Source organism: Somniosus microcephalus, unplaced genomic scaffold (genome assembly GCF_052327205.1).
Source record: "Somniosus microcephalus isolate GS21.2 unplaced genomic scaffold, FLI_Smic_1.0 unresolved_chr1, whole genome shotgun sequence".
In the NCBI taxonomy this organism is placed as follows: domain Eukaryota; kingdom Metazoa; phylum Chordata; class Chondrichthyes; order Squaliformes; family Somniosidae; genus Somniosus; species Somniosus microcephalus.
Window position 1 is genome coordinate 164041697 of NW_028225179.1, and position 16805 is coordinate 164058501.

Below are 16805 nucleotides of genomic sequence, written 5' to 3' on the forward strand. Positions count from 1 at the left end.
ACAGAAAGGTTGCCAGAGATTCTACCCTCCATCTTACCCGGTACATATGCACAGCCTCGTGTATCGGCATGAAGTTGTGGGACTTGTGACCCCGCCGGTCTTTGGCAACAAGACAAGTCACACAGATCAGTTTCTTGTCAGTTTCACAAAACAGCGTCAGTTCTTCCTGATGTTCCTCACAGTGATGTTTAATTTCCTTCTCTTTCGGATTCAGCTTCAGATCCCGAACTTTCTCGGCCAGATTCACTAAGACCCGATTACCCCTGAGGTTTCTTTCAGGAAACTGGGCTCTACATTCCGGGCAGGAGTTTGTCTCCTTATTTTCCCAACACTGTGTGATACAGGAGCGGCAGAAGTTGTGCCTACACTCCAGTGTAACCAGACCGGTGAAGAAATCCAGACAAATGGGACAAATTAATTCATCTGTTAGACTCTCGACCTGTTGTCTGTTCGCCATGTTCACTCTCAGCACTTCCTGATTAAAACCGCTTTCAGTTTACGTTTTACAGGGTGGATCCAGCCTGAGTTACCGCACACACCAGCCCGTTCCGTCAGTGCTGAATTGTTTACCAGCGCGCAGAGAAATGTTTCAAATCTCGCTTGGAATATATAGAGAGGTGGACAGATCGACCGATCGAGAGATAGACAGACCGACCGTCCAACCCACCCATCCACCGACTCACCGACTGACTCACGGACTGACTGATTGACTCACTGACTCACCGACTGACTCACGGACTGACTGATTCACTGACTGACTCACTGATACACTGACTCACTCACTGTGATTGATTCACTCACTGCCTCGCTCACTGACTGACTGATTCACTGACTGACTCACCGACTCACTCATTCACGGACTCACTCACTGACTGACTCACTGATACACTGACTCACTCACTGTGATTGACTCACTCACTGACCCGCTCACTGACTGACTGACTCACTGATACACTGACTCACTCACTGTGATTGACTCACTCACTACCTCGCTCACTGACTGACTGATTAACTGACTCTGACTGATTCACTCATTCACGGACTCGCTGATACACTGACTCACTGATACACTGACTCACTCACTGTGATTGACTCACTCACTGACTCGCTCACTGACTGACTGATTAACTGACTCTGACTGACTCACTCATTCACTGACTCACTGATACACTGACTGACTCACTGACTTACTGACTGACTCACCGACTCACTCATTCACTGACTCACTCACTGACTGATTCACTGATACACTGACTCACTCACTGTGATTGACTCACTCACTGACTCGCTCACTGACCGACTGATTCACTGACTCACTCATTCAGAACTCACTCACTGACTCAATTACAGAATGACTCAATCACTGACTCGCTCACTGACTGACTCACTGACTGACTGACTCACTCAGAACTCACTCACTGACTGAATTACAGAATGACTCAATCACTGACTCACTGAATCGCTCACTGACTGACAGACACACTGACTGACTCACTGATTCACTGACTCACGCACTCACTGACTGATTCACTGACTCACTCACTGATTCACCGACTCACACACTGACTGACTGACACACACACTGACTCAATCACAGACTGATTCATTCACTGTCTGACTCATTGCCTCACCAACTGACTGGCTGACACACTGACTGACTCACTGACTCACTCACTCACTGACTGACTCACTGATTCACGGACTCACTGACTCACTGACTGACTCAATGACTCACTCACTGACTCACTCACTGACTCACTGACTCACTCACTGACTCACTGATGCAATGACTTGACTCACTGACTCACTCACCCACTCACACACTGACTGACTGACTGACTCAGTGACTCAATCACTGACTGACTGAATCACTCAATGACTTACTGACTCACTAACTGACTGACTCACAGACTCACTGAAAGACTCACTGACACACTGACTGACTGAATAACTCACTGACTGACTGACTCACTCACTCACCGACTGACTCACTGACTCATGACTCATTCGCTGACTGAATGACTCATTCACTGACTCACTCACTGACACACGGACTCACTCACTCACTCACTGACTGATTCACTCACTGACTGACTCACTGATTCACTGATTCACGCACTAACAGACTGACTCACTAACAGACTGACTCACTGACTGACTCACTCACTGACTAACTCACTGACAGAGTCACTGACTTATTGACTCACTGACTCACTCACTGGCCATCTCACTGACTCACTGACTGACTCACTAACTCACGGACTCACTGACTGACTCACTGACTCACTGACTGACTCAATGATTGACTGACTGACTCACTGACTGACTCACTCACTGACTAACTCACTGACTCACTGACAGATTCACTGACTTATTGACTCACTGACTCACTCTCTGGCCATCGCACTGTCTCACTGACTGACTCACTAACTCACAGACTCACTGACTGACTCACGGACTCACTCACTGACTCACTGACTGACTCACTGATTCACTGACTGACTCACTGACTCACTGACTGACTCACTGATTCACTCACTCATGGACTTACTCACTGACTCACTGACAGACTCACAGATTCACCGACTCACCGACTGACTGACTGACTCAGTGACTCACTGACTGACTGACTCGCCGACTCACTCACCGACTCAATCACTTACTCACTGACTGACTCACTCTCAGACTCACTGACTGACTCAATGGCTGACTCACTCACAGACTCATTGAGTCAATGACTGACTCACTGTCTCACACTCATTGACTCACTGACTACTGACTCACTGACTCGCTCACTGACTGTCTCATGCACTAACTCACTCACTGACTCACTGACACACTTGCTGACTCATTCACTGACTGACTGACACACTGACTGACTCACCGACTGGCTCACTGACTGACTCACTGACTCACTTACTGACTGAATGACTCACTCAGTGACTCAGAGACTCGCTGATTCACTGACTCAATGACTGATTGAAAGACTCACTCACTGACTCACTGAGTGACTCACTGACAGGCAGACTCACTGACACACTGACTGACAGACTTACTGATTGACTGAATCAGTAACTGACTCACAGACTAACTGACTGACTGACTGACTCACTGACTCAATGACTCACTAACTAACTGAATGACTCACCCACTGACTCACTGAGTGACTCACTGACAGGCAGACTCACGGACACACTGACCGACAGACTCACTGATTCACTGAATCACTGAATCACTAACTGACTCACAGACTCACAGACTGACTGACTGACTGACTCAATGACTCACTGACTCACTCATTCACTGATGCAATGACTGACTCACTGACTCATCACCCACTCACCCACTGGCTGACTGACTCACTGACTGATTTGCTGACTCACTGACTCAATCACTGACTGACTCAATCACTCAATGACTCACTGACTCACTAACTGACTGACTCACAGACTCACTGACTGACTCACTGACTGACTGACTCACTGCTTCACTGACTCGTTCACTAACTGACTCACTGACTGACTGACTCACTGAATCAATGACTGACTCACTGATTCACTGACTCACTGATTCACTGACTGACTGACTCACTGACTCACTCATTCACTGATGCAATGACTGACTCACTGACTCATCACCCACTCACCCACTGGCTGACTGACTCACTGACTGATTTGCTGACTCACTGACTCAATCACTGACTGACTGAATCACTCAATGACTCACTGACTCACTAACTGACTGACTCACAGACTCGCTGACTGACTGACTCACTGCTTCACTGACTCATTCACTAACTGACTCACTGACTGACTGACTCACTGAATCAATGACTGACTCACTGACTCACTCACTGACTCACTGATTCACTGACTGACTGACTGACTCACTGACCAACTCATTGACTGACTCACTGACTGACTAACTTATTCACTGACTCACTGACTGACTCACTGATTCACTGACTCACTGACTCACTCACTGACTGACTCATTGACTGACTGAGTCACTGCCTGACTCACTGACTCACTCACTTATTCACTCACTCACTCACTCACTGACCAACTCACTGACTGATTCTCAAACTGACTGACTGACCCACTGACTCATTGACCGACTAACTGGCTGTCTCACTGATTGAATGACTCAATCAGTGACTCACTGGCTGACTGAACTACTCACTCACTGACTCACTGACTGATTCACTAACTGGCTGATTCATTCACTGACTCACTCACTGACTCACTCACTACCTGACTCACTCACTCACTGACTCACTCACTCACTGACTGATTCACTAACTGGCTGATTCACTCACTCACTCACTCACTACCTGACTCACTCACTCACTCACTCACTACCTGACTCACTGACTCACTGACTCACTGACTCACTCACTCACTGACTCACTAACTCACTGACTCACTCACTGACTCACTGACTCACTGACTGACTCACTCACTGACTCACTCACTGACTCACTCACGAACTGACCGACTCACTGACTCACTGATTCAACGAGTTACTGACTCACTGACTGACTCACTGACTGACAGACTCACTGACTGACTGACTCACTGACTGACTGACTCACTGACTGACTCACTAACTGGCTGATTCATTCACTGACTCACTCACTGACTCACTCACTACCTGACTCACTCACTCACTGACTCACTCACTCACTGACTGATTCACTAACTGGCTGATTCACTCACTCACTCACTCACTACCTGACTCACTCACTCACTCACTCACTACCTGACTCACTCACTCACTGACTCACTCACTCACTCACTCACTGACTCACTAACTCACTGACTCACTCACTGACTCACTGACTCACTGACTCACTGACTGACTCACTCACTGACTCACTCACGAACTGACCGACTCACTGACTCACTGATTCAACGAGTTACTGACTCACTGACTGACTCACTGACTGACTGACTCACTGACTGACTGAATCACTGACTGACTGACTCACTGACTGACACACTGACTGACTGACTCACTGACTGACACACTGACTGACTGACTCACTGACTGACACACTGACTGACTGATTCACTTGCTGACTCACTGACTGACCGACTCACTAACTGACTCACTGACTCACTCACGAATTGCCTGACTCACTCACTGAATCACTGACTGACTGACTCACTAACTGACTGACTCACTGACTGACTCAATGACTCACTCACTAACTGACTGACTGACTGACTCACTCACTCACTGACTCACTCACTGAATCACTGACTGACTCGATGACTCAGTCACTAACTCAATCATTAACGCACTGACTGACTGACTCACTAACTGACTGACTGACTCAGTGATTCACTGACTCACTGACTGACTCACCAAATCACTGACTCTCTCACTCACTGGCTGACTCAGTATCAGAATACTCACTCACTAACTTACTGACTGACTCACTGACTCACTCACTGACTGACTCAAGGACTCACTGACTGACTCACTGACTGACTGACTGACTCACTGATGCACTGATGCACTGACTCATTGACTCACTGACTGACTCACTGATTCACTGACTGACTGACAGACTCAATCACTCACTGACTTACTGACTGACAGACTCACTCACAGACTCACTGACTGACTCTAACTAACTCACTGCCACACAGACTCACTCACTGTCTGAATGACACACTAAATGACTGGCTCACTCAGTGACTCACTGACTCACTCACTGACTCACTGACTCATTGACTCACTCGCAGACTCACTCACTGACAGACTCACTGACTGACCGACTCACTCACAGACTCACTCACTGACTCACTAGCTGACTCACTGCCACACAGACTCACTCACTGTCTGAATGACACACTAAATGATTGACTCACTCACTGGCTCACTGACTCACCCACTGTCTGAATGACACACTAAATGACTGACTCACTCACTGGCTCACTGACTCACTCACTGTCTGAATGACACACTAAATGGCTGACTCACTCACTGGCTCACTGACTCACTCACTGTCTGAATGACACACTAAATGGCTGACTCACTCACTGGCTCACTGACTCACTCACTATCTGAATGACACACTAAATGACTGACTCACTCATTGATTCACTGAATGACTCACTAATTGACTGAATCAGTCACTTACTCAGTGACTCACTGACTGACTCACTGAATCACTGACTGACTCACTCACTGGCTGTCTCACTAACAGACTGACTCACTCACTGCCTCACTGACTGACTCACTGACTCACTCACTGACTGACACAACGACTCACTGACTGACTCACTCACTGACTGATTCACTGACTCACTGACTCACTGATTGACTCTCTGCCACTGACTGGCTGACTCACTGACTCACTCACTGAATCACTCACTGACACACTCACTCAATGACTGACAGACTGACTGACTGCCTCACTGACTGACTCACCAACTGACTCACTCACTGACTTATTGACTCACTGACTAACTGACTCACTCACTGAATGACTCACTGATTCACTCACTGATCCACTCACTGACTGACTCACTGACTCACTGATTCACTGACAGACTCACTGACTCATTGACTCCTCACTGACTGACTCACTGACTGACGCACTGACTGACTGACAGACTCACTGATTCACTGACTGACTCACTGATTCATTGATTCCTCACCGACTGACTCACTGATGCACTGACTCACTGACTGACTCACTAGCTGACTCACTGCCACACAGACTCACTCACTGTCTGAATGACACACTAAATTACTGACTCACTCACTGACTCACTGACTGGCTCCCTGACTCACTGACTGACTCACTGACTGGTTCCCTGACTGACTAACTCACTGACTGACTCACTAGCTGACTCACTGCCACACAGACTCACTCACTGTCTGAATGACACACTAAATGACTGACTCACTCACTGGCTCACTCACTGGCTCACTGACTCACTCACTGACTCACTGATGTTGCATCCGTGTATAATAAGACACAGACTGCGGAGAACGGTACAACAGGTGTTTACTCAACGTGACTCACACTGCAACTGATCTGTACAGATTACTACTCAATGTTATATACAGGTGTGCTCACTGCTGGTACTGCAGTATACATGAGCTGTGAAACATAGTTCCCCCCCTTAAAGGTATATACATTACAATTCCTCCCCTTTTAGATTAACAGTACCATAACACTCATTTAACAATTAAATATCAAACTAATTACAATTAACACTTTTAACATGCAACATTAACTGAAAATAGTCTATTTATAAATTCAGTCATTGGGGAGGTTTCCTGATCCTTTCTGGATAGCGCCTTTCCCGAGTGTCTTGCTCTTGGTGCGGAGGCGATTCTGGCCCCCTGTCATCGGTTGGTTCATCAGCTTCCGATGCTACTGTTTCTGGGGTAGATGCGACCTGTACGTCGGGTTCATCACCAGGTACGTATGGGCGAGGCATGGGGTTGACTTGTTCCTGTGACTCTAGGATCTGGTCAGCATGGCGTCTCACGATGCTCTCCCCAACGTCCACTGTGTACATTAGTGGGCCCTGCCGTGTGCATATCGTTCCTGGCTGCCAATTTTCTGTTCGGTAGTCGCGGGCCAAGACTGGTTGCCCAACACTGAAGCTCCTTGTTGGCTTCTCATGGATGTGCTGGAATTGCTTACTCTCAACACCTCTTTGTACGTTTGGTCTGAGCAAATCCAGGCGCGATCTTAACCTTCGGTTAAAGAACATCATGGCTGGAGCCTGGTTGGTGACTGCATGTGTCGCATTCCGGTAGACGAACAGGAAATTGTCCACCTTGTGCTGCAGCGGAATGTTGTCATTGTACATAGCCTTTATTGCCTTCTTAAAGGTTTGTACGAACCTCTCAGCCAATCCATTTGTGGCTGGATGATACGGGGCGGATGTGTAATGCCTTACCCCATTCTTTTTCAAGAACCTCCGGAACTCTTCGGACACAAACTGTGGTCCGTTGTCGGAGCAAATCTGTTCTGGCAAGCCATTCCTGGCAAAAATGGTCCGTAGGACTGCAATAGTTTTCTCCATGGTGGTGGAGGACATTTAGATGATCTCAGGCCATTTCGAGTGCGCATCCACGGCTATTAAAAACATTGAGTCCATGAATGGACCAGCAAAATCAATATGCACCCGTTGCCATGGAGATGAGGGCCACTCCCATGGGTGTAGAGGGGCCTGTGTTGGTGCATTTTGGACTTTCTGGCATCCTGAGCATCTCTTGGTCAGGTCCTCGATTTGTTTATTGATTCCCGGCCACCACACATAAGCCCTGGCTAGGCTTTTCATTTTTACCCCTCCCAGATGACCCTCATGAAGCTCATTGAGCACTCTATCCCTTAACTTGGGTGGAATTACCACTCGGGATCCACACATCAAGGTCCCCCAGCACACTGACAACTGTTCTCTCCTTGTCGAGAATGCTGGCAACAGTGAGTCGCCATGTGCTGGCCATCCCTTCACCGTCAAAATCATATACCCGAGACAGTGTCGGGTCATTTCGGGTTTCGTTTTCGATACAAGCGTTAGTTACCGGTAGGTATTCAACTATAGTCGAATGGAATATTTCGACAGGATCCACTGCTGGTGCTTCCTCCGCAGTAGGCAGTGGCAGGCGTGATAGCCCATCAGCATTTCCATGCTGTTTCGTGCCCTTATATTCAATCTCATAGTGGTGCGCCCCTAGAAAAAGTGACCATCTTTGTAGTCATTGCGCAGTCATCACCGGAGCGCCCTTCTTCGGATTAAAAATGGAGACAAGAGGCTGGTGATCAGTCAGCAAGGTGAATTTCTGCCCGTGCAAATAGTGATTGACCTTTTTCACTCCCCACACTAGGCTGAGGGCCTCCATGTCAATCTGGGCGTAGTTATGCTCGGCTGAGGTTAGTGATCGTGACGCAAAGGCTATTGGCCTCTCTGAGCCGTCCGAGAATTTGTGCGACAGCACCGCTCCAATGCCGTAGGGTGACGCATCACATGCCAACCGAATTGGTAATGCTGGGTTGTAATGGGCCAATACCTCTTTCGATGTGATTAGTGTTTTGCTCTTCTGGAAAGCTCATCTACATTCGTCACTCCACTTCCATGGCACCCCAGTTTGCAGTAGGGTGTTCAGTGGGTGTAGTATTGTAGACAAATTTGGCAAGAACTTATGGTAGTAGTTTACCAGCCCGAGGAACGACCTCAGTTGTGACACATTTTCCGGTGCTGGAGCCTTGACTACTAAGAACATAAGAACATAAGAAATAGGAGCAGGAGTAGGCCAATCGGCCCCTCGAGCCTGCTCCACCACTCAATAAGATCATGGCTGATCTGATCCTAACCTCAAATCTTCTATCACTCTCCATCCACCCGAACCCATGTGATCTCCCGGGAGAGGCGAAAAACCAGATAAAAGACCCAATGGCCAATTTGGGAGAAAAAAATCTGGGAAATTCCTCTCCGACCCATCTAGGCGATCGAAACTCGTCCAGGAGATCACTCTGTCCTTGTATTTTCTACAGTACTTACCTTCTGTAAAGGCGATCTCCACCCCAGCCAGGAACAGGAATAAAACCATCTCCTCAAATCTAACACAGAATTAGAACACAGTAGGAGCAGAACCAGGCTACACGGCCCCTGGGCCCACTCCACTACCCACAGGGCCATGACCATTCTAAATCTAGACTCATGTCCAATTTCCTGCCCGCTCCCCGTAACCCTTAATTCCCTTTACTTCTAGGAAACTATCTATTTCTGTTTTAAATTTATTTAATGATGTAGCTTCCACAGCTTTCTGGGGCAGCAAATTCCACAAACCTACCACCCTCTGAGTGAAGAAGTTTCTCCTCATCTCAGTTTTGAAAGAGCAGCCCCTTATTCTAAGATTATGCCCCCTAGTTCTAGTTTCAACCATCATTGGGAACATCCTCACCGCATCCACCCGATCAAGCCCCTTCACAATCTTATATGTTTCAATAAGATCGCCTCTAATTCTTCTGAACTCCAATGAGTAGAGTCCCAATCTACTCAGCCTCTCCTCATATGACCACCCCCTCATCCCCGGGATTAACCGAGTGAACCTGCTTTGCACTGACTCGAGAGCAAGTATGTCTTTTCCATAATCATAATCAACTTTACTGTCATTGTTAGTGCACAAGTGCAGTACAACGAAATGTAGGCTTGCGGCTCCCGAAAGTGTACATTTAGATTAAGACATGAAACATTCGACATTCATTTGGCTTGTAATACATTAACATAAACATAACCATAATAAAGTGCATTGGCAGATGTGCAGGCTTTGGAGTTTATTTGTGGGGTTCAGTAGGATGACAGCCCTGGGAAAGAAGCTGTTCCTAAATCTTGTCGTTCGGGTGCGAATGCATCTGTAGCGTCTCCCAGATGGCAGGAGGGCGAACAGACTGTGGCTGGGGTGGGTAGGGTCTTTGATGATGGTCCGTGACCTCCGTAAACAGCGTTTCTGGTATATGTGCTCTATGGTTGGTAGCCGGGTGCCGGTAATGCGTTGGGCAGTTTTGACAACCCGCTGCAGGGCTTAAGTATGGACACCAAAACTGTATGCAGTATTCCAGGTGCGGTCTCACCAATACCTTGTACAACTGCAGCAATACCTCCCTGTTTTTATATTCTATCCCCCTAGCAATAAAAGCCAACATTCCATTGTCCTTCTTGATCACTTGCTGCACCTCCATACTAACTTTTTGAGTTTCATGCACCAGGACCCCCAGATCCCTTTGTACTACAGTACTTTCCAGTTTCTTGCCATTAAGATAATAACTTGCTCTATGATTTTTCCTGCCAAAGTGCATAACCTCACACTTTCCAGTATTGTATCCCATCTGCCAAATCTCTGCCTACTTACTTAGCCTGTCTCTGTCCCTTTGCAGGTTTTTTATGTCCTCCTCACTCACTACTTTCCGTCCCATCTTTGTATCATCTGCAAGCTTTGATATGTTACACTCTGTCCCCTCCTCCATATCGTTAATATAGATTGTAAAGAGTTGGGGACCCAGCACCTGCGGAACACCACTAGTTACTGGTTGCCAGTCTGAGAACGAACCATTTATCCCAACTCTCTGCTTTCTGTTAGAGAGCCAATCCTCCAACCACGCCAGAATATTACCCCCAATCCCGTGATTTTTTATCTTGAGCAATAATCTTTTGTGTGGCACCTTGTCAAATGCCTTTTGGAAGTCTAAATACACTACGTCCACTGGTTCCCCTTTATCCACCCTTTATGTTACTTCCTCAAAAAACTCAAGCAAATTTGTCAAACATGACTTCCCCTTCATGAAACCATGCTGAGTTTGTCCTATTAAATTATGTTTATCCAAATGTCCCGTTACTGTCTCCTTAATAATGGACTCTAACATTTTACCAACCACAGATGTTAGGCTAACAGGTCTATAGTTTCCAGCCTCCTGCCTACTACCCTTTTTAAATAAGGGTGTTACATTAGCAGTTTTCCAATCTGCCGGGACCTTTGCTGAGTCCAGGGAGTTTTGGAAAATTATTACCAATGCATCCACAATCCCTACCGCCACTTCCCTCAAGACCCTAGGATGCAAGCCATCAGGTCCAGGGGATTTATCCGCCTTGAATCCCATTATTTTACCAAGTACCACTTCCTTAGTGATTTTAATCGTATTTAGCTCCCCCCCCCTCCCCTAGAGCCCCCTGTTTGTCCCGTGTTGGGATATTCTTAGTGTCTTCTACCGTAAAGACTGATACAAAATAATTGTTCAGCGTTTTTGCCATCTCCATGTTTCCCATCATTAATTTCCCGGTCTCATCCTCCACGGGACCAACATTTACTTTAGCCACCCTTTTTCTTCTTATATAACTATAGAAACTTTTGCTGTCTGTTTTTATATTTTTTGCTAATTTACTTTCATAATCTATCTTCCCTTTCCTAATCAATCTTTTAGTTATTTTTTGCTGTCTTTTAAAGACTTCCCAATCTTCTATCCTCCCACTAGATTTGGCTACCTTATATGCCCTTGTTTTTAGTCGGATGCTATCCTTAATTACTTTACTTAGCCACGGATGGCTATCTTTTCTTTTACACCCTTTTTTCCTCATTGGAATATATATTTTTTGGAAGTTGTAAAATAACTCCTTAAATGTACACCACTGATCATGTACCGTCTTACCCTTTAATCTATTTTCCCAGTCCACTCTAATCAATTCCACTCTCATACCTTCATAGTCTCCTTTATTCAAGCTTAGCACGCTTGTTTGAGATCCAACCTTCTCACCCTCTAATTGAATATGGAATTCAACCATGTTATGGTCACTCATTCCAAGGGGATCCTTTACTAGGACATTTTTAATTAATCCTGTCTCATTACACAGGACCAAATCTAAGGTTGCTTGCCCCCTGGTCGGTTCAGTTACATACTGCTCAAGAAACCCATCCCTAATACACTCAATGAACTCATCCTCAAGGCTGCTCTGCCCAATTTGATTTGTCCAGTTAATATGATAATTAAAATCCCCCATAATTATAGCTGTTCCCTTATTACAAGCCTCAACTATTTCCTGATTAATACTCTGTCCAACCGAGTTGCAACTGTTCGGAGGCCTATAGACTACACCCACTAGTGTTTTTTTCCCCTTATTATTCCTTATCTCCACCCAAACTGTTTCACTATCCTGCTCCTTTGACCCAATATCATTTCTTTGTATTATAGTGATTCCTTCCTTTATTAACATAGCCACCCCACCTCCCCTCCCTTCCTGCCTGTCCTTCCTGATTGTTAAATAACCTGGTATGTTTAATTCCCAGGCATTGTCACCCTGCAGCCATGTTTCTGTAATGGCCACAAGATCATACCCATATGTCGTTATTTGTGCCGTTAACTCATTCATTTTGTTACGAATGCTACGTGCATTCAGATAAAGAACTTTCAAATATGTTTTGTAACAGTTAGTTCCTGTTTTTTCCCCTTTTAGTACTTTACTTTTTACTCCATACCTTCTGTCCCTTCCTGACATGTTCTGTTTTTTAATTCCCCCACTGCTACCTAAGTCTATGACCTTCTCCGTTGTCATTTCTAGCTGCTCATACTCCTTTAACAGAACCGTCTTCCTTGTCCTATCTACGTCGTTTGTACCAACATGGACCACGACAACTAGATCCTCCCCCTCCCACTCCAAGTTTCTTTCCAGCCCAGAAGAGATGTCCTTAACCCTGGCACCGGGCAGGCAACACAGCCTTCGGGACTCCCGCTCTTGACTGCAGAGAACCCTATCTATCCCCCTAATAATACTATCCCCTACCACTACAACATTTCTTTTTACTCCCTCCACTTGAATGGCCCCCTGTACCATGGTGCTGTGGCCAGGTTGCTCATCCTCCCTGCAGTCCCCACTCCTGCCCTCACAGGGAGTAAGAACCTCGATACTGCTTGACAAGAGCAAGGGCTGCGTCTCCTTCAACACTACATCCTGGATCCCTGTACCTTCCTCACTTGTAGTCACACTGTCCTGTCCCTGACCATGGACTACATCTGCAGTAATTAATTTCATAGGTGTGACCACCTCCTGAAACATAGAGTCCAGGAACTTCTCCCCCTCCCTGATGTGTCGCAGTGTCTGAAGCTCAGTCTGAAGCTCTTTAACATGGAGCTTGAGTTCCTCTAGCAGCAAACACTTATCGCAAATGTAATCACCGTGAGCCTCAATGGGGTCCACCAGCTCCCACATTTCACAACAGTGACACATCACCTGTTCACCCATATCTGTGTAATTAATTAAATTTATTATTATTAGTTATGAAGACCATCTGCCCCGATGTAGATGATACTATTACACCACTATTCAATAGGACTTACCAACTTAAAGGAATAAAAGAGAAGGAAGAAAACCAACCAACCAGCTGATCACCAACCTCCTCTTTGAATACTGTCTGTGGGGCATGTTTGGTTGACTCGTCTTGCTTCTCCACTTCCGCAGTGCTGTCTAAGCCTGGGAGTGGGGACCAAACAGAACAAAAAACACACCCTCACCTCCCACTTGCCCGAACTCTCCCTCTTACCACACTCTAGCCGCACTCAATGCACAGCACTCCGTGCACAAGCACTAGTCCCGCCCCTTTTATACCCGGATTCTACTTCCGGTTTAAACTCCCCAACAGTTTAATATACACTTAAAAATTAAACACACTTCAAATAATTAACTTTTTAACACACTAAAATTCACAAAATACACTTAAATGACTTTTCTCCCTCTTACCAAACTCTAGCAGCACTCAATGCACAACACTGCCTCAATCTTCTCTGGGGACTTATGTAACCCCTCTTTATCGATAACGTGGCCACAATACGAGATCTGTTTTCTAAAAAACTCGCATTTGGGGCGGTTAGCTCGGAGCCCATATTCCTGCAATCTAGTGAGCACCTGCTCCAGGTTGGCAAGGTGATCACTGTCATTTTCGCCCATGACCAGGATGTCGTCCAAATAACACTGGGTCCCTGGGATCCCTTGCAGGACTTGTTCCATTGCCCTCTGCCAAATAGCCAGAGCTGATGCTACCCCGAATACCAGCCGGTTGTATTGGTAGAGGCCTTTATGGGTGTTGATTGTGAGGTATTTTTTTGAGGCTTCTTCTACCTCCATTTGCAGATACGCCTGGGCCAGATCAATCTTAGTGAAGCGTTTCCCTCCAGATAGCGAGGTGAAAATATCTTCAATCCGCGGAAGTGGATATTGTACAGTGTGAAGGATCGGGTTCACTGTTACCTTAAAGTCCCCACAGATGCGAACCTTCCTTGGTTCCCCAGGCGTGCTGCTCAACGACTTTTTCATCACAGGGACGATGGGTGTAGCCCACTCGCTCCAGTCTACCTTGGACAGTACGCCTGAACATTCCAGACTCTCCAGCTCTTCTTCGACGGCTGGACGGATCGCATAAGGTACCGGTCTGGCCTTAAAAATTTGGGGCTTGCGTTTTCTTCAATTTTAATCGTCACTGTCATGCCTTTTAGTGTTCTGAGTCCTTGCTGGAACACTTCCTTCATGTCAGTTAGGATCCTTGACAGTCGCCCAGGTGTGACGTCGTCATCCTTTTTGTCAGCCACAGTCAGTGCCTGTATGGAATGCCAATCCAGTTGTATTTTCCGGATCCATTCACGTCCCAGTAATGGTGGTCCTCCATCTTGCAATACATACAGGTCTAGTTTTGGTGTTTCCTTACCGTTATATATAACAGTCACCCTTATTTTTCCTTTGGGGTAGACTTTTTGCCCCAGTCAGTGAATCAGTGTGTCTGTCAGTCAGTGAGTCAGTCAGTGAGCAAGTCAGTGAGTCAGTGATTGAGTCATTCTGTAATTGAGTCAGTGGGTGAGTTCTGAGTGAGTGAGTCAGTCAGTGAGTCAGTCAGTGAATCAATGTGTCTGTCAGTCAGTGAGTCAGTCAGTGAGCGAGTCAGTGAGTCAGTGATTGAGTCATTCTGTAATTGAGTCAGTGAGTGAGTTCTGAGTGAGTGAGTCAGTCAGTGAGCCAGTCAGTGAATCAATGTGTCTGTCAGTCAGTGAGTCAGTCAGTGAGCGAGTCAGTGAGTCAGTGATTGAGTCATTCTGTAATTGAGTCAGTGAGTGAGTTCTGAGTGAGTGAGTCAGTCAGTGAGTCAGTCAGTGAATCAATGTGTCTGTCAGTCAGTGAGTCAGTCAGTGAGTGAGTCAGTTAGTCAGTGATTGAGTCATTCTGTAATTGAGTCAGTGAGTGAGTTCTGAATGAGTGAGTCAGTCAGTGAGTCAGTGAATCAGTCAGTCAGTGAGCGAGTCAGTGAGTGAGTCAATCACAGTGAGTGAGTCAGTGTATCAGTGAGTCCGTGTATCAGTGAGTCCGTGAATGAGTGAGTCAGTCAGAGTCAGTTAATCAGTCAGTCAGTGAGCGAGGTAGTGAGTGAGTCAATCACAGTGACTGAGTCAGTGTATCAGTGAGTCAGCGAATGAGTGAGCCAGTCAGAGTCAATGAATCAGTCAGTCAGTGAGCGAGTCAGTGAGTGAGTCAATCACAGTGAGTGAGTCAGTGTATCAGTGAGTCAGTGTATCAGCGAGTCCGTGAATGAGTGAGTCAGTCAGAGTCAGTTAATCAGTCAGTCAGTGAGCGAGTCAGTGAGTGACAATGTACAGACTTAGTGAACATAGCCTGGCCATCGAAAAAGGCAGACACAGGCAGGCCCGGCTACCAAGAGAGGACAGGATATGCTCTCACTGCAGTCAGGGAGTGGTGGAGACAGAGATGCACTTCCTCACAGTTTGTGGAAAATATCAGGGCATCAGGGAGAATTTCTACCCAAAATTCACAAAAATATGCCCTGAATTCAGAAATTTGAATGACAACCAAAAACTCCCTTACCTACTAGGGGAACAGAGAAATTGTGTAACCTTAGCGGCACACTATGTTACAGCTTGCCATAAACAGAGGGACAACCATTAAGTCTAAGAAAAGAGTATATACAAATTATATGAATGTATATTTATACACTCAGGGATATATCTGTTTATACACTGTATGGATAGATCTGCGTTTATGTGTTCAACCATGAATGTTTTTCGATCCTTTGGCAACATAAGATGTACCTTGTCATGCCAATAAAGCGATTTGAATTGAATCGAATTGAATTGAGTCAATCACAGTGAGTGAGTCTGTGTATCAGTGAGTCCGTGAATGAGTGAGTCAGTCAGTGAGCGGGTCAGTGAGTGAGTCAATCACAGTGAGTGAGTCAGTGTATCAGTGAGTCCGTGAATGAGTGAGTCCATGAATGAGTGAGTC

General features: G+C 46.2%; 2 protein-coding genes across 3 annotated transcripts in view; one reads left to right on the top strand and one right to left on the bottom strand.

Moving 5' to 3' along the window:
• LOC147096454 (nuclear factor 7, brain-like) overlaps nt 1-581 on the bottom strand; it is a 42769-nt gene extending 42188 nt beyond the window's left edge. Inside the window, exon 1 of the mRNA XM_085975255.1 lies at nt 38-581. Within this exon, the coding sequence (XP_085831381.1) occupies nt 38-457 (420 nt within the window). The 5' untranslated portion in view covers nt 458-581. The remainder of the gene's footprint in view (nt 1-37) is intronic.
• Nucleotides 1-16805, top strand: part of LOC147096453 (nuclear factor 7, ovary-like) — a 145382-nt gene that overhangs the window by 75088 nt on the left and 53489 nt on the right. The window lies entirely within an intron of this gene.